Here is a 24,730-nt window from a genome sequence, read left to right on the forward strand (position 1 = left end):
TTTGGGGCCTGAATGCGACTGGCACACTGAAGTGCAGTTTTGAGGAAGTGGTATACACCCACAGTGCATGTACTACATGGAGCCTAGGTCTACCAACTGCAAACACCAATAAGCTGTAATCGTGCTTTTAATTTTCCTACAGTAGCAATAAAATGCAGCTTTTTTCTGCAAATACCACTCCAAATAATGGTGCTCTCTCCTTTGGGCGATATGTCTTCTGCTACTGCCCACCTAATAGCTGCACTCGTGGCAAAGAAGTAGGAGCCTCCCAAACATGAAAACTCGCTTTTATACAGGTCTTATTTGTGCCACAATAGTACTTAACAGTATAAACAATGATTCACAAAAGCCAGCAGTACCATAAATACAAAGGGTTTCACTAAGGTGTTTCAATTTTTATTTTTTTTATTTTTATTTTTTTAAAGAAGAAACGGTATCTACAGACTGGTGAAAGTATGATAAATCTTTAACAGCTGGCAACAAAAATACAGAAAAATATTGCATTGAACAATATTCTTGCCTCTGTGCTACACAGGGCTAAAAAAAAGCACTTTGCTTTGTCTGCCAGTATAATGCCACCTCTGTCACTGAGCTATGCAATGAGACTGATTACCGTCTTTGTTTTAAAGCCTTGGCTATACTACAAAAATGATGCTGCTGACAATGGATGTCAGCAACGGACACAGCTGAACACAGCTGTATGGACAAACACAAGGGTTGTTTACACAAGGACATCTTTTGGTGTGACCTGTGGTGTGAATTTAAACCAACGTAATTATGTCTTTTTCCTGTTTACCCTCATCCCATTCCTTATAGCTCTATTCAGATAAGACAATTAAAATAACAGCCCACACCATACAGGCAGCCAAATCCTCAGTCCATTTGGACTGAGCTGACAATGTTAAATTACACCTGCTGCAGACATGCTAATGCAAAGGCGGTGTAATTTTTCTCCCTTAGGATTTGTTTTTAAACAGTTCGATAATCATCACATCTCACCAATGCCTGCATAAGGCTTAACTGAACTGTGATACATATGCTTGAATTATCTAAACTAACTGCTCAGAGAAAATAGGTTCTCCCCAACCTCAGAACTAACCTTGTTTCAAATCCTAATCCTCTGCTTTCTATTCCAACATCAAAGTCCCACTCAGCAGAGAGGGCTCCCTCCACAGAGCTGAGCTCCACAGCCAGGAAACAAACTGTCGCCCTCAGCCACAGCCAAGAGCTGAGGAAACGTTCAGGCTGGTAAACAAGCTAATGCTAAAAACCTTAATGAAAGAGGGGAAAATAGAAATAAAAAGGTTTTTATTTTTCTTTAAAGTCACACGTTTTCATTTTTAAATGACGGCTTTTAAAACAGGTCCAGTACAGCAAGTGAAAAGGTAACGGCTTTTCTGACCTCTCCTTTTTGTTTTCTTTCAAACGTTAAATTACAGGCACCCTAACTGAAGCTAAAGGCCTCACAAAGAAAAGATAAAACTCAGCAGAGGCTTGAAAGCATGTCACTCAGACTCACAGACCCAGCAAGCAACGCCACAGCTAAGAGCCGTAATTGCCTGCTAAGACGAAGGGCAGGAGCACAGGCTGGTGCGGCAGCATTCACAGGGCTTCTCCACCCAGCTCCCCTCCTCGGCAGGGGATGCAGCCAAAAGCCTCTGGTACAAACACCTCATGCCAGCAATGCTCGGGGAGATGGTTACTTAACTTGTCCCTGCTCTCCTCTACTTAGCTCTGAACAAAGACTTACATCACACACAGAAATAGCTCACTTTTACTTTTGGCCCTTGTGCAAAGCTGTAGCAACTTACCCGAGAACAGTGGTAGCAAATGTGTGTGGGGAGGGGAAAACGTGGGGGTCATGAAGCAGAAGGCGCACTCCTGCACGCATCACGATGGAAGTCCAGAAGAAATTTCATAGATGTGAAAGTCAGTGTGTCAGGTTTTGTGTCAAGATCTTTAAAGTTATAATTTATTGAAAAAGGTGAATTTCGTCACCTGTCTCTTGCAAATGTTTGCTACCATCTGAAATCATTACCCAAATAGAGTACTTTTGTTCTTCCAGGAGGAAAAGTGCTCTTCTTCTACATATCAGTATTGCACAGGGAGTGATACCAACACTGCTACCTGGGAGGCAGTCACGCTGGGATGTTTACACTGGTAAGATCCCTGCAAGGACAAGGCTTAAGATGAAACCTGGAATAAGGGACAGTAATTAGCTGTAGCATTAAGCTACTTATAATTCAGACTTGTGAATCTTAATTTGGTAGAGCAAGGAATGTTAAGATCTTTAGACGAGCTTGACTGAAAACAATAACCTTTAAATACTGCAAAACAGATGACAGTCTCACAACAATTGAGCCCTTTTTCTTCTTACAACTTGTGTTAGATGCATTTTTTTACCAAGACAAGCTGCTGTATTGACAGCAAGTAGACTTCACAATGAGCAGTCCTCCAGCAAAGGCTTTCAGCAAACAGAAGGCTCCAGGGAGACATTGTATCGGCCTTCCAGTACCTGAAGGAGGCCTGCAAGAAGGCTGGGGAGGGACTTCTTACAAGCACTTGTAGTGATAGGAAAGGGGTAATGGGCGGAAGCTGGAAGAGCGCAGGTTTAGACTAGACATAAAGAAGTTCTTTACCCTGAGGGTGGTGAGGCACTGGAACAAGTTGCCCAGGGAGGTTGTGGATGCTCCATCCCTGGAAGCGTCCAAGGTCAGGCTGGATGGAGCACTGAACAACTGGATCTAGTGGGAGATGCCCCTGCCGCGGCAGGGGAGTTGGAACTAGATCATCTTTGAGGTCCCTTCCAACCCAAATCATTGTATGATTCACACTAGACTTCAGACTCTTGCCAGTGAGACTACCAATACATGTTCACTTGTCTGAGTCTCCCCAGTCCCACGCAGGAAGAGTTGTGGACTTCTGTTTGGTTTAAGGTTATGCTAGGTCTTCGGTTCCTGATCTAGGTTCTACAAAGCTGCATCATATGGATTTATTCTACAGTGAGATGAACTCTTTTCATGCCATTATTTCACAGTAACTCAGAAAGGCCTTCTGACTCAAATGTTTTATAATACAAACAATCACGAATATAGCTCTACTGGCCCAGGGCCTAAAACCGGTATTCAGCACTCACATTCTACTTCTCCCTGGAGACCATCCTTCTTTGCTCACTACAGAAGAAGCCTAAGGAGACCAAATGTCTCTAAAATTAGTTTTTGCTAATAATTCCTCTCCTTTTTTTCTTCCTGCTAGACTTCGCTTGGAAAGGCTCTCAGTGTTACAGCCATTCAGTTTCCAGAATAACTCCATTATCACCTTATACGTATCCAAGTACTGTGCAAGATGTCAGTCCCTGCAACCCCTTCCAGTCTTATGGGATCTGTTCAACACAGACACTTGATTCCCCCTGAGCTTCATAAAGTGCAAAGTTACATTTCTCCATTCATTCCCATCTCCCTGCCCCCAGACATTGCTGAAAACACTTTGGGATACTCCCGGGCTGAACACACTTTAAAAAGATAATCTGTGACACCTCCCTAAGCTTCTAGCTATAAGCCAAGGCAATGCTTTTCTCTATTTTTGCAAAAGCTGCACAAATTCAGCTTCAATAATACCAGAACTTGACTTAGAGGCTTCAAAAGGCATTACCTGAACGCTATTCCAGATGTGTGGGCGATACCTAGTTTTCCATTCTCAGTCTTGGCTTCAATACTTCAATAGCTACTCTATTATTAACTGAAGGCAGCAAGACCAAAACAAGGACCACAGACTCTCTAAAATCTCAGCAAGGAATAAGAAAAAAAAAAAAAAAAAGAGATAAAATAGTGAAGCTGTAGTTTCTCTAGAATAGAAATTAAGACAAAAGCTTGAAGTGACCAGTTACATCACTTTGGAATCAGTTGAACTATTCTGACACAAAAAACTAACCAGCTGAGCCAAAACACCAAGCTTCCCTCCCAAACCATTAGAGGGAGACTACACAAACACACTCAGAAGTTAATTTCCAAATTATCACTAACCTCTAACAACAAACTGTGCAAAAGAATAGGTTTTCCGGGGAACGAGGGGGAGGAACACTTTCAAGTGTTACCACCAAAAGAGAAACAAAACTGGCTTCAAGTTTGCTTTGTCCGATCTTCTGCTTTTAAACTTGAGATGACAAGAAGCCACCCACAGCAAGAATGACCAGATACGACTGCACAGGTCCCAGACATTGAAGATTTCACACACACACACAAAAAAGGAAGTCAAGTCCCACATGGAAACCAGAGGTTTGTTTACACTGTATTCACTGCCAAAAGGAAACTGTGGGTTTATTTTTAGCGATCTACTTTTAAAGAAAGCATTATCTCAATATTGTCATTTTATGGTATTAGAGGAAAAAATGGTTTCCTTGTACTAAACTTAGAGTCATCAAGTTTCCTGTAAGTAAGGATCAGCTCAAAAAAAGGCCCACTGAAAACATGAGAGAATCTTCCAAGGTTCTTTATTCTTCACTAGATGTTGAATCAATAGTTGCAAAGAAGCTAATAGCACTTCTTAGTCTCACAAATGTGAGGAAATCTTGATAGTTGAAAACAAGCTCTGAAGCCTCCAAGCACTACTGGCATAAGAAACAAACCCACTCGGTCATCAGTCTGCGCACAACGCACCTGTAAACATGGTAGCCCAGAATCACCATGGTCTAAGGCTACAAAGTTACAAGAAAACCTCAGAAGCTCCTAACTGCAATACAAATAGCGTGTTTGTTGCACACAACAATTGTCTGTAGAATTACCAAAGGTAGTAATGATAGCCAAAGGTAAAAAAAAAAAAAAAAATCTAAAAATTCAGATCTCATGGAAACTAAGGCAAAGTTCTCCATAGTTTTCTTCCAGGAGAGAAAAATCCACAGCTTAGGAGACTAAGTAGGCACCTGGAGAGGAGATACTGCATTCAGGGACTCTAGAAGTATAAATTGGCAGCACTTATTAAAACAAGTTACTTGTCATAACAGGCAGCAATCCAAATAACCTAAACTACTTTACCCCTACGCTTGCCATCGGCACTGCTCTGTGGTCAAGGTTTTGGAAGGAGGTTGTCTTAGCTGGCTCTGATCAGTAAGTATTAGAAAAGCCTGTCCGTAACAACTCCAGAGACAACTAAGGTTTGGTAATAAAATCCCTGCAATTATGAATTCTGTAAAGATGTCTTTATAGTTTCTAGAAGCACATACGAAACAGGTCAATCAACTAGTGGGCAAGCCAATGCAAATACAGCGTAGAGCTAATTCAACCAGGGACTGGTGGCTTCAAGCTGTCTTTACAGGCTCAAGGCCATTTTTTTGTATTAAAAAGCTCTGCAAAGTCTGTGTTCTGCACTGAAGCTGGAATCTGTGCTTTAAAGGTCTTTCTCCTCACTGACCATCTATGAAAGTCAGACGTTAGCATCTGACAGTATACAAAATAAAGATGAATCTACAGGTACAAGGGGATATGGCCTATTACCCATCATTTCCATCAATGAGCAGAATCTTCTGTGGTGAAAAGCCTGCCCCACAGTTGATTATTTTTCACTAGCTCAAAGGTGGATGAAGCACATCTGAAAAGCAGGCACCTCCCTAAGAGCAATGCTCAATTGTTGCTCACTGCATTTCCTCAACGCTGTTACTGTAAAACATTTGCACAAGCTGATCATCTTGGTCTCCTGTTTTGGAAATACATTTGCAGAACTGCAATCAAGTTCAGGAATTTGCTTTTAAATTCTATAGAATTTATTTTTATAAATATGGTCTATAACACCAAGCTCTCGTGCAGTCACAGCTCTCAGCAGAAATCAAAATCAAGTTACTAGAGCCACAGATCACCTTTGTTCTCTTCACACACTTGAGACTGACACTTCACAACACGGTCCCAAACACATTTGACAAACTTGGACTGAAAATATAGCTAGAAGACTTAGATAGCTAGTCAGAACTAGGTAACTTCAGAGAAAAAAAGCTAAAAAGATAATTTTGCCCTGCTGCTTCAGGGAGGTCTCTACACAAGTTGAAGAAAATGGAGATTACTGCTCTAGAGGCTCCTGAATTACTTGTACAGTACAAACTAAATTCAAGTCTGTTGTTATTTTCTACTAGTTTCACGGTGCAAATAAATGTATGAAGACAGCATTCTGCACTGATACAAAAGGAGTAAGAGCAATATGACAGCACAGCCTTCTCCCTTGAATTTGTTAGTCTTCCTATTTTTAGCAATTTTAAACATGATTTACATTGACATCAAAATTTAGTCTCTCCTTTTCCACAGCAGTCTAGGGTCATCTGGAACACCACACACATTTCCACTGCAGACTTCAAGACAAAGCTGACCGAATTAGGGAACGCAAAATACAGAGACAAAACTCTTCAAGTTGGATAGGTTTTTAACTGAGGATCTCATTTTGGATATTCCTCTGTTTTTGAAACAGGAGGGCTCTTTTCATCCACGTGCAAATCCACCCTGGCACCTAAGCCCCACACAACGGCTCATTCCCCACAGAACACATCACCACTCCAGCCACAGCTCAGCCCGGGAAGCGGCTGATGGCAAGCACTGATGTGCCTGCACGTCTCCACCTGTCTACACGCACAGCGTGGCCACGCACGGGCAGTGAGGCAGCTCTGCATTATTTATAGCCCTAATCTCTCATTGCCTCTTTTCCTCTACCTGCCAGGCTGAACCAAGCACTAAAGCAGGGAATAGTTGTCGCGTGAAGCTGTTGACACACTCCCTGCTCTTCGACGGCGGAGGGGGGAGAAGTTCTCTGGGGTCAGATAACCCGTCTTGGCATGCCCAGTGATGCAAGCTATTTTCAAGAAGATACAATTCAGTAATACATCCCTGCTTAAGCTCTGCAAAACTGAATTTCTGAGGCAGACGTTGACATCCCGTTTTAATTGGGTGCCTTGGAACACAGAGCACTCCTAACCCTTTTTTACCCCAGCCAAACCATCCATGCCATGAGTTGTGTGGTAGTCAACCCAGAGCAATTTCACACCTTGAAAAACATTAAATGAAATTTAGCTGTTAAAAGTGTCAAATAGCAGGAGCTCATCACCACACCCCAAACATAAGCCTCACGACAGCGAGTTTCACCACTCGGCAGCACCTCATACATAAAACCTCTTTCTCCTGCTACATTAAGGGTGTAGCATTTTAGGTTTTGGAAGCAGCAAGTGAGGAAAGCCCTTATGTCCTCTTCACCATTAGCTGCACATTCTTCACCTGTCCTCCTGCATTTGTCACTGAAGTGGTAAAGAGTGGCAGATCAGAACTGCTCTGCAAGTAATTTTGCAGCTTCCACAACCATCATGCCAACTTTATGCAAAGTTCTTTAAAGCACTGAAAAAGTCCCTTTCTTCCCCCTCCACTCTCCCTCCCAGTTGCATAAGCTTATTTTTCAGCATTTGGCAACAAAATGAACATATTAGATCACAAAGGACCAAATTTGTTATTGTTGTTTTCCTTCTGAGCTTACTTAATTAGGACACCAGTATTTGGAAAGTAAAAGGAAAGAAGAAATGCACTGTGGTATAGAACTATCAATATTAACAAACAAGCCACATTTCCAGCTTTTAAAATTATTCTGTTTGAGGCTAAATCAGCATATCTAAAAGTGACCTATTTGGAGTAAGTATGTCATGAAGTTCGATATTTAGGTCAGTATTTTTGCAATAATTTCAGTCCATCCTTGAAATAGGAGTTCTGTTCACTTCAGGACACACATGTACAGGAAAACCCAATCCTAACACCTATTCACAAATCCCTTCCAAAAATCTACTGGGGCAGAACACGAGAGCTGCCTTGGCTAAGGTAGACTGTTAGAATGAGTGAGATCATACAGGAGCAATGCTCATTTTTAATTAAATTAAGCCCAAGTCTCCGCAAATGTGAATTCAAATCTCTAGCATACATATATTTATTGCAGGAGTGATGCGTTAGGATTTGTCTCATTCTGGAACACCACTAAAAAGCCAATGTTGCCAATATTCTGTGGGGAGAAAGGCTGCAGAGCAAGCATTCTTCGCAAAGCCTCCTTTCAAAACTAAGCTTGTTATTTAAAAGTTAAAATAACATCATCTTCTAGCTCTTTTGAAGTATACAAGACAGACGTGAACATTTTTTTTCACAGTTAAAAACTGAATCGAGCAATTTTAATGAAACATTTTTAGCAGGGATCTCCTTCTGCATGCAAATTCATAATTAAAGCTTTCATTACACTTGCAAGTACCAGAAGCCTCAGCTTTCAGCAGCACGCATCAGGAGCATGAAGGACTGCAGAAAAACTACCACTGAACAAAAGTTAACATAAAAGTCAGTTTCAAAACAAATGCCATTAAATAACACCTACAATTAAAATATTGTTGTAAGTATTATTCATAATAATTCACAAAAGTGCAAGCAGGATATACAACATCACTAAAGAAGATTCTACGGACATCACAAGACCTACTCATGACAAGCAACTAGAAGTTCAAAGTTGGAGAGCCACAACATTCCCCTTCCTACATCTCCTTGCCTTTAGACATACCACACTTTACACGGTATTTTCTTGGCTAGAGAGAATATTTCAACTTCTCTGAATTGGAGTAGCTTCCAAACACCTCAGGGAGAGCTCTTCATATACATGTTGGGGATTTTTCCTGTGTGAGAGCACTAGCTAGCCTGAACTACAGAACTGAAGGTTAACTTTTTGTCATTTATTTGTACATATAAATCAGGGATGACGCGTCTCATAATTAAGCACTTGGATACAAACAGCATCAGCTGGAGGAAACGTGAGTTACTTTTGCAGCATTACTAGTTTCTCTGTTTCTGTTCTGCAGAAACGGTGTTACTGCACAGTACTTCCCACACAACTGCCTTTGCATACAATCATGCTTGTCTCTGGTTTTCAGTCTAAGGACAGAAAACCTAAATGTTAAAAAAAGCAACCTGAAGTGGCAAAGTACTGCTTCAAAATCCGTGAATCAAGAACATAGAGTCTCAGGTTTTGGGGCTGGGGAGTTGGGGAATACGGAGCATCATGTTTTTTCACCTCAAGGCACAGTCTACCAACAAAGAGAAGCATAGGAAGTTTCTTCAGTTCTGACAGTCTGAAAAGACACTTGAAACTATGTATTTTATTTCTACTCTTACATAAGAGAAACGGGAGGTTATCGTGAGTGCACGGGGATATGCTCTCACGCTGGCTACGGTCCCGATGCTGTTAGTCATTTGGGTGAACCAGAGAGAGAGAAGCACAGCATGGCACAGAACAAGCTTATGCTGCCAGTAATTCAGAGGGGCTTTCTGGGCATTTATCTCTACTTCTGAAGTTCATTGTTTTCCACTGTTTTTCTCACTCATTAGATTTGCCTTTCATTTATCTGATGTCAAAGCGTCTGGAGATGAAAGGGCACTGCTCTCCCAGAGTGAGCCACAAAGCAGCAAGAACTCAAAAATCTGACAGACCATGCCTCACCATCTCATAAAACATGCCTTGGGGAATTTTACCTTGAGTTGAGGCTAAGCAGACCTGAGCATGGATGCCAGAACAGCACATTGAAAAAGCATTTTAAAACTTACTAAGGAAAAAAAAAAAAAAAAAGGGACATTGTGATGCATGTGTTGAGAGGTACAACAGTCACTGCTCAAACGAAGTTTGACATAATAATCAAACCTCTTAAAAATGCCCACAAGGCAGGCTGTACCACTAGCAATAGGCTGGATAATACATTATTGCAATCTAAAAAGACAGACCTAGTGTGCCATAAATATCTCTAAGTAGTACTACATAAAATCGAGTCGCTTTAACGTAGAAAAGAGCATGAACAGACAGCCTTACCATGTATAAAACTAATGGACAGTTTAGCCCAACTAGGAAACCAGAGTGCTGACAGCAAAGAACTTGTGTGTTAAAATTATAAAAATACAGTCGTTCAAGATACATAAATTACTTTAGAGAGGATTTATCAAAAAAGCAGCAGGGATTAAGCGATAAATCAGGTAATTGCAAAAATAACCTTTCAACAACACAAAGTGGAACTGAAGCATCAAAGAAAGTAACAAAGGATCTAAATTCCCATAATAAATTGTGTTCTAAGCACAGTATATTTTTTTATGAAAGCTTCAGTCAGTAATGTTTTTTTTTAACTGACATAAAATGATTGCTTATTAAAAAACAAATCAAACAGTTATAAAACTAAAGAGAGATTCACCAACATTTCCAAGCAAGAAAAAAAATCCTTAATTCTACCAATTTAATCTTTAGGTTCTGTGTAAGATACATATTTTGAAACTGACACTATTTTAGGTTTTATTAACACTGAAACAAAGCTTTTTACACTGAAATTTTGACAGTTATATTTGTCATTCTTTTTGTTCTAACGATCTCACTGCATCTGGATCAGGATGAGAAAAGGGAGAAAGTCCAGCACAGCATTTTGCTTACAGAACCATGGTAGAAAGAAGTCTCAGTGCAAATGCAGAAAAACTCACCTCCCTACTGCTTCCTCGCAGGAGCTCTCAGCTTTAGGGGGGTTTTGTGCAACACTAGCAGCAGCGACAGCAGTTCATGACAATCCCAGAAAAGGGACCGTGTTACTGCATGGACAAGAGAGAACTGGGGGAAATGTTACAAATATCCCGTTCAGGCAGGAATAAGCACTATTCTCACCTTTGATGCTTGTCGAAGCCACCGTAAATATTCAGTGAAGTTATCGAAACAAATGTAGTAGGTCTGGCTTTGAGGTCCAGAGGAGCTAAATGCTAAACAGTGCTGGTGCTTTTTCACTTCTTCCACCTACAGTAGAGACATAAAACTGTTAGTGAACGAGAATCAAAAACTTCTTTGCAGAACTCTCCAGGGCAATGTTAGAGTGTGCCCAGAAAGAGCTCATCCAGTAGCGTTGGACCAACTCTCTCAAACACTCAAGCTGGGTCTTGGCTGTCAAATATTCATGAAATCTACACAAGCAAGGAACAGAAGAACAAAGGAACCAAAGGAGAAAAACACCAAGAACATGGACATTTTAAAAGAGACTGAGCATCGTAAAAGGTTTCTCAGTGAAACACGTTTAAGGCTCTCTTTATACAACCTAAGTAGAATTTATATTCCTGGTTTTTAAAAACAGGCTTAACAAAATGCTTCTATTACAGCCCAATTAAATTCTTTGGCATTTCTCAACTTGCTAAAAACCACTCAGAATACAGCATTCTGCTACCATACATGAGAAGTCCCACACAACTTATGGTCTCATGTCTCAGCACCACATTCTGGAAAGCCTTTGCAAACCAGGAAGTGCAGAGTATTTATGGGGTTGAGGAAGAATATTTTCTGAGCGACAATTTAAAAAACACGTAATTCTGTGCCAAGCATCCTCCTCCTGAGCTTTGTCAGCAGAAGCCCTCAGTGTATTTTTCTCAGCTTGGTTCTCCTTTTCTTTTAAAATTTGTTGTCAACATTCTGCTTAATACAGTTTGCATGGTTTATATTCAACGAAGCATTTCTGTGCAAAAACAACTTAGAAATTCCATATTAGGCAATAATAAAAAAGGTACACGATCTCATCTCTTTTTACTTTTAAAATAAAATAATCTTTTTCATCTCAAAGAGAAGGCCAATGGGGACCTGAATTCTGTCCTCTCCAGTGTGCTACAGTCAGGAATACAATCCACTGTCCGAGGTCACCTACTGCTGCTAAAAGAAGACAATGTCTCTACTTCTCTCTACTTCAGTATCTCCAGGGAAGAGCTGAAGAATCATAAACGGAGATAGGAGAACAAGTTCCTAGAAGGCAACACTACTTTCCACATCACTAGTACAGAATATTAATGAACCAACTCTAGTCTGCCTATGTAACACTGTGAAGTGGGCTTCTCCCAATGATTTTTAAGAATCAACCTTACCAGTGTGCAAGGTACTTCGGGTGTAAATTCACCCTCAAGAACATGATTCTCTTCCCATTACCTTGGCTAACCAAGTCACTAAATTTGTTCTAAAACACTCTTTAGTTGAAATAGTAATGTCGTAAGTATCGTAATTACTGTCTTCGCTGAAGTTTCACAGAATCATAGTATAGTTGAGCTGTGAAGGGACCGCTGGTCCAACTCCCTGCTCAAGCAAGGCCACCTACAGCTGCTTGCCCAGGACTGTGTCCAGACAGCTTTTAACATCTCCAAGGATGGAGACTCCACAACCTCTGTGGGTAGTCTGTGCCTGCGCTCAGTCACGGTTGCTGCTGTTGGCTTACAAAACACCACTACTCATACAGTGCTGAACACTCCAAAAAAAACCCTCCCAATGTGCAAAATAAGCCCATGCCCTTATTGGTTAACTTTCAGATCTTATGAGTGACCCAGCATGCATAAAACCTGGATGAGGAGGTACAGTATACATCACACATAACAGAGCTACATGTATCCTTTGACTGTGTACTACTGCAAATATAAAATTTAATGCTGCATACAGGAAAAAGAAACTGAATACATCTCCCTTGTCTTTTTTAGCATTTTAATAGAAAACTGTAAGTTGTTAAATATGACTCTGACTATAATCAAAAGTCATTTATATGCTTTGATAATTCCATTTACAGGAATAAACTTGAGGTGGGGTAAGAATCATCTTAATTGAATGCAATCTTCTCTGAGTAAAGAGATATGGCTTAGTCAAACGTACATAAAATAAAATATCTTACTTTTCCACCAATTAAAGGGAGGACATGCATCTTTCCAGTCTGGCTTTCTTTTACTGATGAGACAATTAGGCATGTTCCACAAAGGATAGCTTGGCGTCTTGTCCATCTGTTAACTGGCAAATGTATTTTCCCTTTTCGAACATTGTACATTCCTGAGAGCTGAATCCGTTCGGAGCTGCCAATGCTGTGGGGCTTTCCTGAAATAGAAACAAAAGCATTCATTTAATGACAGAAAATCTTTGCTTCTCTCACTCAAGTCATCCTTAGACTTTACCAGCAAGTCTTCAAGACACACACTCCAGGGCAACTAATGAAACAGCTTCAAAACCATGCAACCAAGTAATTCAGTATCTGTTTCAGTACTGGCTTCCTTCACAGGTAGAAGAATGTGACAGATTGGTATCACGGAGAGCAGACCACATTATATAATCTGCAATAGCCACAGAAGTCCAAATTAACATACCACTCTTCTCTACAAGATCTGGAAATGAAACGGTCATCCTTAATAGTAAGCAACTGGTTACTGCTGAATTCATATGGACTGGGAACTGCGAAAGCAGGAGAGGCACTGCTTGCTGACCCGCAGCTTTGCGCCTCCATGTCTCATCTGGCCATCCTTAAGCTCATGGTTTAAATAGCTTCAATAGCTTCCCAGAAAATTCAGTTCCTACTCCCTCCAGTTCACCCTGTTCAGTCCAAACCCCACAGCAGAGGGAACACACGCAGCCACAATGTAAACAGACCTGGGTGAAACCCTTCAAAGACCTCGTCTGAACAGAGCTTGGGAAAGACTGCAGTTCTTTCGTCTGTATCACCATGAATTCGGTATTTATAATAATTGAGGTTATTAGCAAGACTAGCAATTAAATCAAATCTCTTAAATTACTTTAAATGACTAAGACTCTGCTAATCTAATCTACTAGTAAGTTTCTACTCTATAGAAACCATCATTAACAATGGCAACACAAAGATATGCACTCTTGTCTCTACTCTTACAGGACCATGTTCTTTTAGGACATAAAGGGGAAGAAGCACAATTTAATCTGAAGTATTTATCCACATTAGGTTACCTTATCAAACCCTAAACAGCCCAGCCCAGATCTGAGTCATCCAAATGCACTGTCTTCTGTGGGGACAAGAGGTAATCATGTTCAAGTCAAACCAGTTCAAATTTCTGAAGTTTCTGTAAGAACACCAGTGTTGGTGAAACTCTGGAAGAGAGCTCTCCCGGACAGAAATCGCAAAGGCTATGTTAATTCCAAGTAGCTTCCCCATCGTGATAAAAGATAAATCATTCATTTTCCTACACTATCTTCAGCTAAATTCTTAAAAATCAAGGAATTAATAACAGTTAGGACTCCAGAAAAGCAAAGAGTTGATCCTGTCTTCTAACCCTGATATTTCAGACCACTGTCAATTAAACCACAGTAGTGGCAATGCTGATCACTGTTACTTCAACTTGCTATTACTCGTGCTTGTACAACAGCTCATTTGTCTCAGTGAGCCTGCTCTTGCCTTCAAATTATCTATGGGAAGGCAGAAGACACGCACCACATGGCCTGCCCACTGTCATTCTCTCACCTCTATCCACCTTGCACCAATTCTTGCTCTTATCTTTAAAAGCAGCCGCCTTGAATCTCCCTGCCCGTTTAATGAGCCAAGACTTGGCACAGTTACCCTCCAGCCTTGCTCTGCTCTAATAAACACTAGCATTTAGGCTACCCATGGCTGCCAGTTTGGATCCGCAGGAAGATCACTGTTGCTTGAAGCTAAAAGACTGAAACTTTATTGCCCACAGGGTATCGGCATCTAATACAAAAATAGGTGCCCCAAGAAAGCAGTAATTTCACTGCCACGCAAATTCAAATCCAGCAACGGAAGCTGAGGATAAACACTTTGCCCAACAGAAGAGAGGGAAACAGGGGACATCCACTCTACACAAAAGACAGAAAGGGAATACAAGTGAGTAAAGTAGTGCAACTCAGCCTCGATGAAACAAAAAAGCTGAATCAAATTTTACATTTGGAATATGAAAAACGTAGCTGCTGAAGCAATTGGTAATTTACCTAGCTTCTGCAGAACAATGGACACCACGTTGCAAAGCACCAATTAAAGAATTAACCACACACAGGAACAATAAAATCTCCGTAACTGGGTAAAAAGTGTCTGGTAAGTATTAAGTCTGGTTGTATAAGGAACAGTTTTCAGGGGTGTGGGCAGTTTCACCTCAAAAATTATGTTTTATGGTCATCTTCCAGGGTCTGTTTCTAGCTGTATGCTCTCCAACTTCACTGGAAAAGCACAACTCACTGCTGACTGAATCCCTTAAGATTGCAAAGCACAACCTCAATCCCTCAGGGAAAACAATCTCCTTTAGCAATTTAATATAGCTGAACCAACTTTACCCATTCAGGTATAAAAGGCGTAATTTGCACTTCATTTGGGCAGACCTGCCTCCTGGAAAACATCGAACCTCAGAAGTTCTTTGGGATTATAGTGGATAACAAAGAGGATGAGCTTCTGCTACAGTGCTGCAGCCAAGAGGGTTGGCAGGAAAAGACGACAGCATTCAGGAGCAATAGAGAAGTAACATAACCCTGCCTAGTCTAGCAGTAAACAACTACCATACTGGGTGCCCAACACTATGTCATAAAGGGTGCTGAAAAATAATTCTTCGGAAGAGTTACAAGGGAAAAAGAAAAAAAAAAATTCGGAGTAATCTGCTATCTAGGATCAGACTCTTTTGGAGTAGTTACATGAATTTAGGTAGAGCTGGACCTGTAAAACTACTCGGAAGTCTCTTAAAAGACAGCTCTTCAGATTTCATATAAATTCAGACATGTAATAATAAGTCACAATAACAATTAGTATCATCAATAAATGTTTGCTAGAAAAGCCAGAACAGAGCTATCACTAGAAATATTCATACTAGGTATGAATTGAACTTTCTCTCAAACTTCAGATTTAATGGGAAAATTACTGAAGTATGAATCCTCAGTTATTCCTACAAATATAAAAAAAAAATAAACAGCAACCCCTTTAAGGTAAAGATTTAAGGTGTTTTTTCCCATCAAGTACTACTGCCTCTTGCTACATGAAAACTAGAAGGTTCCAAAAAGGAAATAAAATATTGGACCTATTTCATTAAAGCAAATGGTTTTTCTCTTCCTATTCTTGTCTGCTTCACTACATAACCAACCATCTGGTTGGACCAGATGATCTTCTGAGGTTCCTTTCCAACCTCAGCTCTTCCACGATTCTAGGATTCTGTATCTTGAAAAATCCATGTTTAATATTGGATCACATGTTGTTGCCTGAGACACAATCTGCTCACATATTCCTGCTAAAGGGTTGTAATCATTGTGATTTCATAGCATTACAGTGTTCTATTCTCATGCAAGTGGGGGAAAAAAAAGAAGTCAAAAGCCGCTGGCTTGTTCTGATTTTAAGCCAAGGTTATTCAAGGACGTACCAATTAGTTATGGAACCAGATTCCTAAGTCCACAAAAGTTTTGCAGGTAACTGTGAGCAAAAGCTGTTTGACAAGAAGCAGCCTTGCCTACTGCAAGATAAGGTTGGACAGACTGCAGCTTTAAAGAGCTCAGATATCTGCTGCCAGGAGAGCATGAAAGCACAAAAAAAAGTTTAAGTGACAGCCAGCTCTGCCACAACAGAAGCAGGATGGGACTTGGAGGCAGCCTGAAGCGATCCTGGCACTGATGGTTCCTCACCTCTGGGAGGGAAGCAGAAGGTGACTGTGTTTCACCAGCCCCAGGCACAGCTCCTGCAAGAGGGCTCATCCCTGACCTGCTGGGGAGCAGAGGACAAGGGCTTAGAAGTGTACCTGCCTTTTCTACAGCCTGCAAAATAATCAAATGAGAAGGCAAATGACCTTTTTCACCCCAGTTTACAGGAGGGATGGGGCAATCTGAACTTCACCAGAATGCCTTTAGGGTAGGGATCCAAGACCACAAACTATGGCACAACCACCAAAAATCATTTGGTTCTGAAGTAGCCTACTAGTGCCAGTGGCAACAATATTTTCAGTAAAAGCATCAGTGGTTCTGAAATTACGTTCCTCAATCTGTCTCGCAAACCTCCCGTTCGAGATTTAGAAGGCTGCATAAGATTAACATTCAGATTTTTCCACAGTTTTAACTATACCCAAAGGGAGCACATGAGTTTTCACAGGGGCCTGTGATATTATACTGAAGCTGACAGTCATGTAGATAAAACGGTAACGATGATCCTTTGTGACTTGAAACATAAATTTGAATCCTGCCAAAAACTCAAGATAATTATTGTTCCCTCGACCAGAGGGAACCAGAGCAGAGGCAAACATGCCAGAACATCTAGAAGAGTCACATAACAGAAAATGTTTTTCAAATGCTATGCCCAACCAGAGCAGTTTGAGTATTTTAGCAAGAAACCATGAAAAGATTATTTTTTCATTCCTGTCAGGACTCCAAGACTACAGCAACTCCTAAGCACCCCCACAACAGGACTTTTGTTCTGCACGAGGCATTAGAAGAGATGCCTCAAGGAATTATGAGCAGACCACTTGTTTGGCTATCTTGATATTCACGGTTGAACTCCTCTCAGCTTTAGTTTGTCCCAAGTCCTGGAGGGAAACTAGTGGTATTTAAAGCAAGGACAGAGAAAAGCAGGGAATTCAATTGAAAGATCAGGACTGTCATTGGAACCAAAAACCCTCTCCCACTTCGTAGGAAGCACATTGGGACACTGGTGATCTTTCCATGATGTTAAAAAACTAAGACCTTAACATAAGCAGCCCAAGGAAGTTCCGGGTACGCAAGATTCTGACAGCCTGCCTCATATAAAGACTTCAAACTTTATTAAATAAATACCCACAGCCACTTGCTTTGGATTCTGGAATAAAGCTCTTTATCCCAGCAATGGAAGGCATATGGAATACATTACCATCAGAAGTTATAAAATATCAGCTCATTACAGGACATAAAAGTACTCAGGAAAAAAATCCTCTGCAGCTATACGGTTGATTAAGTTGCAAGTACTTATTATTCCCCCACCCGTTTGAAAAGTACAGCCAATAAAGTCTGCCTCTAAAGAACAATTTAAGACATTACCAAAATAAGAGTGGAGAAGAGTGTTGACATAAGAAACACGTTCGCTTCTGTGCAGTCAGTCTTATTTTTATTACTAATATTGGTCTGATGGAATGAAAACTAAAAATTCTCCGAGACCTGCATGGTGCAGCCAGCCCGGCCAGCTGGAGAGACTGCCTGCCCTGCGCTGTCTCGAGTGCTCACCAGTGGTAGGAGAGGCTTAAGCTATTCCGCAGGAATAATGTCTAAGTCTGAGGCTTTTCAGAAGTGACTGAATGACTCCGAGTGCCTAACTTAGAGATGTCCTTTCCCGCTACAGCTGGGCCAGCTACAGAGGTCACCATCCTCATCTGCACACTGCTGGGCCGCTGGCCTGAAGCCAGCATTGCATCAACCCCACCACATCAGCTGCTCCTCCTAAGCTGTCCCCAAGCTCTTCCTCTGAAAACAGGCTGCTTTAGTATCTTGCATCTCTTTTTGACTGAGAGGCCTTAGGGAGAGCTCACAGGGATGGAGAGCAGCGGAATGGCACGTAGGGGCCAGAGCTCTAACACGGTGGCTGCTGCTGGAGAGGAGCTGTGATTAAACCCACCCACAGCTTTCAGCAAGCCATTTCAGAAATAAGATATTTCACACGCTAACATTCTGTGAACATCAAGTCTGTACACATTGGAGGAAAAGAAAAAACACCAGTCGGTTTTGAAACTTTGGTCTGAACCCGCTAAGGAAAGCTGGACTGTCCCCACGCTGACGAGGTGACACGAGCAGGGTGGGTGGCAGCCTCTCAGCTCCAGACCTGCAGCACCATCCCCACCATCCCTCTGAACTGAAATCAGGAACACCTCACACCCAGCTTGCCTGCAAATCAGCACTGGTCTGGCCTAAATATAAGTGCAAAGAGGCCTCAATTAGCTCAAAAGATGGAAAGTCCTTGAGCGCCTTTGCCCACCCTTCAGGAAACTGTGCCACAATAGCTGTTGCTGAACCTTTACTGCTGGATCATTTTGCAGATTTCTACTTTTGCCCAAGACCTTTCATTAAATACAGATGAAGCTACTGCCTGGAATGTTTTTGAAGCTTCTCAGTCATTTAAGGCTGCTTCCCCTTGCATTCTTGTCAAACTAAGGACAGCAGTAATGACTTCAGGCAAGGCCCAGCGCAATGAGATGTACAAAAATAAAGCAGCAAGTTAGATTAAAAAAAAAGAGAGAAAAGAGGATGGCAAAGGAAGCAGAAAAGCAGAAGTAAAAACTCTGAAAGTACTATATTGCTCTCATTTTTATTTCAAAATTAAGAAGAAAGTCTCTTTATAGTTATACGTTTATTAAAAGTATTTTTCCTTGTGAAGGTCCAAAGTGTCATAATTCAAGAACAAATGCACAGAATTAACAGGTTTTATATTAAACTAAACCCAAGGATTCACCTCATAGTCTCTACCAGCAGCCAACCAGGGATGGTTTTGCAAAGGTAACAGATCAAATATATATGTATATATGTATATATTTGTATGTATATAATATATATGTATAGCAGAATTTCACTTGGAAAACCATCCCAAAGCCAGCAGTTTAATTTTTTTGCACGCAAAGCTACTTAGACTTTTAAAAATTCCTGCAATACTTAACACAAGGCTGTCAGTTGATTCTGTACCGCTCTGTGGAAGAGAGACTCAGTCACCATTATACTGTCCTTACAGGCATTTAACTATTAGCATAGCTTTTACTCATTATACTTCTCATTTTGCTGCACTCTGTATTAATATGGGGGCTGGGGGAAGATCTGAAGTAGTTAAGTTTCTTTTAGGAATTAGCAGTTCAAGCTCTACTACTTGAAGGCTGCTACCTTTTCACCTGAGAAAAAAAAGCAGACCACAAATGTTGCAGTTTACTGAACTGTGATAATTTTTATTTTTTAAGAAGTGTTTAGTACAAGACAAAACTGGCAGAGTAGAAGCAGACAAGCCTTTAGCCTTTGTGAAACATATTCCTACTTTACAGGAAGATCATACTTAAAGACAACCATTACTGCTAGCTGATGTGATACAATAAAAAATAGTTATAAGTTATACGGCACTAATCCTGCCTTCTGCTTACATTAAATCCCCACTGAAGGAAAGGTTTGTACGAAATCCGTAATACAGAAAATATCTCTCTTTTCCTCCACCGAGGCAAAGCTCAATATTTGTTCACTTGATCATTCCCTGTATCTTGTTCTCACAAGACGCACCACTTCCACAGAGGAGCCCTAAACCCATCGTATCAACACTTAAAAATATACTGTAGAAAAAATTTAACCAAAATTACTTTTTTTTTTTGCCTTTTCTATCAAGTGTCACATATTAAACAGTGGAAAATTGTTGCAATAATTTTACTGTAAAAAGCTGAATACCAATTCTGCATAAGCCAAAAGCTTATGAAGAAAAACCTAACAGTGATTCAGCAGAATTCATTTAAAAGTCATCATTAACTAGCATGATGACTTAATAAAGGTGACAGGCTAAAGCAGGATATGCAGTGGTGAATAGGGCACTACTTGCAATTAAAAACAAGTAAGCACAGTGGAAGTTCATCTGGATTATTGTGTAGAGGCAGCAAGGCCAAAGCCTTGGAATCCAGCTCTTTAATTGCACCAAGTGAATTGCAGTTCTAGCTGCTCTGAAGTATTTTGACAGGTTTTACAGGCGAGTACAACACATATAAGCAAAACCCCAGAAATACAGTTGCCACCCAACCAGATTGAAAATCTACGAGCTCATCCTATCTATGCCTACGTACTACTCCTGAAACAAAGGTCCTTCACATTCAAAACACTCCGCCTCAAACCCTCAGCCTCATGCATTCCCATCCACTTCACTTGTCTGCAGGAAATCCAAGCAAATCGCATGCAGGCACATTTGTTTATTTCAGCAAAAGAACGTGGCTCTCAAAGGCACCCTTGATGTCCCCACTTCTGCTTGCATTAGAAATACCATAGTGTGCAGGCTGAACTTTGTCATTACGTCCAAATATTTCATTTTGAAAAAAGCTCATAAAGGGGAGAGAGTCACCTGCTCTTCAGTAGAAAAACTCTACCAACTCATTTGGGAAAGCACCATATGCCACCTCTGCAAGGAAAAAAATAACTGAAATATCCTCAGAAGGAACCGTCAAGAAAAAATGTCATCTTCCTCCTGTGCTTTAACAAAGTTGTAAAAAGCTGCAATATTGGTCTAGAGGCTTCCAGGAAGTACTATATAAAACAATTTTCTCATCTTGAACTTGGATTCATTTAAGGAAACTACAAGTTCTTTAGTGAGATCTTCTACCAAGTATTTTTTCTTAAAGTAAATGTAAACCAGAATTAGCCTTATACTGAGATTTATGCTAGTATCTGATCACACACCTATTTCTTAACAAGAATACTTTAGCAACACATTTGAAATTATCCCTTATTAAGATGACCTCAGGAAACTCAACTTTCTAAACAGTTTTACAATTATAGGCACTAATATTAGAGAGGTGAAAAGTGAATAGATGGGGCCAAAAAACTAAGCCTTACAAACTTGCCAGTAGAACCACAACTTGCATAAGAGCATGCACAGCTTCTGCAGGATGGGACTCAAACGAATGCTGAACCTATCTTTCCCCTTTTTCCTCAACTCAGTTCCCATAAAGCCCAGCTGAACAGAATGCTGGAAACGCAGTTATTTTTGTGAAGTCATGCAAAACTGAATTCTACTTGTTGGACTCCCAATGCACAATAAAGCCACAAGCACAGTAAAATCCCTGGCATCCCAAAGGATACTTACCCTGTCTAAAGCAATTGCTGTATTGGCAAAAGCTCTGAGCTAACCAACTGTTCTAGGCAAAGCTGGAGTCTTGATGGAATTCAAGAGCAAAATTGCACTGATGACTCCACTGAAGTTAACAGCAGCTTTCAGGTTTTATCAGTGTTAGATGCTCAACATGAAGCACAGCAATGTAAGCTCAAAATAACTATGTGAACGCACACGCCTCCAAGAAGGAACAATGACAGCCCCTGGCAGAAGTTCATCTGTGTGTCTTAATACTGTGACAAAACATAGAAAACTGGCGCTCCTTACCAGCAGAAGTTGACCAAACCCACACACACCCCTGTACCCACCTGCCGTGAGCTGAGGATGGAAAATGTGTATAATCAAACACTTAAAAAAACTACAGAGGAACAAATGTGCACACTAAGTCAAGGATTGTTTCATATGAACTTCATACATAACACAAATGCCACTTTCCATGTATTCCAGACTAAAATCCCACCAACCACAAAACGACTAAACTATTTTCTGTGTTAAATGCACTGAAGTTCCAAGTGCAACGATTTTCTCATTGCTCTTTCATCAGAAGAAACAAGTCAGGTATTCTACAACATACCTAAAAGCATGTGGCAACCTAAATCCTTGTACAAGTAAAGCATTAAGTAGGACACTTTCTACAACAGACTACAGGACCAGCATTTTTGTATAGACCAAAATCTAAACTCAAGTTTTATCTTAGGATGCAGCTAATAAGCAGCTTACATCAGAACCATTCTCTACAGTACTGCAAGACTATTACTAGCACATCTCAACTAGGTCTAGTTTTTAAAATCCTAAATAACTGTAACATGCAGCAATACTTAAAGATGTACTTGATGTCTGGTCAAGTTCCTCCAAAGTTTAGCACCGTAAAAAGAAGGCCGGAATTCCAGATTTAAAACTGTCAACACCTACAATCAAAAGTTGCAATAGCTAATAAAAAAATGAGGAAAAAACAAAGGAACTAGTAGGTAAAAATTAAATTGCACTACAACAGAAAAATACAAAACCCAAACCAAACAGTACAAGACATATTAGTCTGAGAGAATTACCTGTCTTACATACTAAACATTTCAAATTCAACTTCATTAACAAGAGATTTACATGTTATGACTACAAGGAATTCTGGCTGGGCAATGTCCCTATAAGCCAATACTACTCCATCATACCAGCCAGCCTGCTCATAACTTGCTAGGTAAGCTTAGTTCATACATTTTGCATCTATACCTTGGGTGCTTTCCCCACATAACAGTAGTGAATATTTTGTGTGCAGGTGATCTCATGTAGTACGTTTATCCAAACTTTTTTCCAAGCAGCCAGTTAAAGCAAGAGCCTTTTTGGTTTGCAGCTTTGAGTTCAGTGAGTGGGTAAATCTGCAGCTGAAAGTGAGAGCTGCAGTAAGCCAGGAGGACTCTCACTGGTCCCCACTTTTGTCCCTCTCTCCTACAACACTGTACCTGGAGACTGTTCCTAACAACACCCACAACAGCCTTTCTTCACTTCTTTTATCAGCAAGAGCAGCGTCAAAGAATCACACAGAAGCCTGGATGATCGAAGAGGAGAGGCAGGATCACCAGCTACCCTCTGAAAGCTTCACTATCCTGACTTCTGCCTGCTTATGGCAAACAACTTTGTTTCGTTGCTCAAGAACAGAGACCCTTTGATTTGTTCTAAACTGACTTCTATCATTCAAGTGTTTGCTTTTAAAATTTGTGACAGAGGTTGGATTATAATGACATACATTAAACTTGTATGTCAACGCATGAAAACATGCAGCAGTAAAAAGCAGCTTGTATCAAAACTCTACTGCAGACCACATTTCTGAGGAAAAAAAAAAAAAGACAAGGGAAGGAAAGCTGATTTTACAAAGTGAGAAGAAGGAAACAGTGGGGAGTGAGAGATATGTATCATGAAGAAACATGAAAGGGAACATTTTCCCAAAACCTTTCTACCCTTGGAAACAGAGGCAGAAAAGATTTATCGTATGCCCACAGATATCAGGTTTGACACCGTTTCTTCTCTTTTCTACCGCAGAGACTGGAAGTAACTGGATAGCATATGGGAATTGTCTAGGAGTGCACGTCATACTGTTTTATTACAAAGGAGAGGATAAAAACAGGAGAGATTGGCTTTTTCCATTCCCTTTTTAAATTAAATCAACTATCACACATCTGAGTCATCCCCAAACCCATCAGTTTTCTGTCCAAAGCACTCCAAGGGTCTGCAACAGGACAATCACAAGTGCTAGCTCATAATACACTCGAAGGTTTCTTGTTTCATGCTACACACTTCCCTATAAGAAAAATGTTGAAAATTTCCACACCCATAGCAAGGGGAGAAAAAGCCTGTACAAAGGCCCAATTTTACAAGTACACAGTCCGATTTAGAGCTCCTGAAGCCTCTTTTAAGTCAGGAAGTTATCTAGGAGAAACGAAAACAAGTTTGTAAATTCAGCTGACAGGAAAGTGAGTGAGCTAAAAACAATCCTGGGAACTTGAAAACTCATCAGAGCACCATTTTAACTCTGTTTTGTGATAATTGTAAAAAGAGATCCATAAATACCCACGAGTACTTTGAACAACGCTCATAGGATCAACTTGAAGTTGGGGCTACTTGTCAAAGCTTTCTCCTTTCAGTGAAAACACCCAGAAGTCTGAAGTGCCCATCCACACATCTGAGGATCCCATTCTGAAAGTTAAATATCTTTCTTACTGGCGTTTGAATCCAAGATCTCTCAATACTGAGGGAAGAGCAGGCCAGCTGGACAGTGTTCAGTATAATACACTGCACAAGGAAGTCTGTTTAAGTATATTGATTCTGGTCAGACCATGATAGTATTTCATTTTTCTGCCACGGAAATGAATGCTTTCTCTACCATTGGAAAAAATACTGTGGCTATAGACACATTGTATTTAAGTTGTTTACTTAGAAAAAAGCAGAGCAACTGCAACTGTTTCACCTCCCAGCCACGGCCAATACAAGCATCCAAAACCAACCAAACAAAAACCCCGACAAAACCAAAATCCGTCCCCTCCAGTGCACATAATTTTAAAGTTCAGCACATCTTAATCTTATTAACACTGTTTTAACTGGAACCCTCCACCCTGAAATCAGGGAAAAATCTTAAAACATGCA

The 24,730-nt window shown here is 40.6% G+C and overlaps 1 protein-coding gene across 1 annotated transcript in view; it reads right to left on the reverse strand.

Moving 5' to 3' along the window:
- The window catches only part of LOC104270238 (PH domain leucine-rich repeat-containing protein phosphatase 1-like), a gene marked incomplete at its 3' end in the record, with an annotated part of 37,934 nt that extends 24,737 nt beyond the window's left edge, over positions 1-13,197 (reverse strand). Inside the window, exons 1-3 of the mRNA XM_009864540.1 lie at positions 13,161-13,197; positions 12,698-12,894; positions 10,678-10,803 (exon numbers count right to left, since the gene is read on the reverse strand). Coding sequence (XP_009862842.1) covers positions 10,678-10,803; positions 12,698-12,894; positions 13,161-13,197 — 360 coding nt within the window. The remainder of the gene's footprint in view (positions 1-10,677; positions 10,804-12,697; positions 12,895-13,160) is intronic.
- Positions 13,198-24,730: the final 11,533 nt, after the last annotated feature.

This window comes from Apaloderma vittatum, unplaced genomic scaffold, assembly GCF_000703405.1.
Source record: "Apaloderma vittatum isolate BGI_N311 unplaced genomic scaffold, ASM70340v1 scaffold13712, whole genome shotgun sequence".
Taxonomy (NCBI): Eukaryota; Metazoa; Chordata; class Aves; order Trogoniformes; family Trogonidae; genus Apaloderma; species Apaloderma vittatum.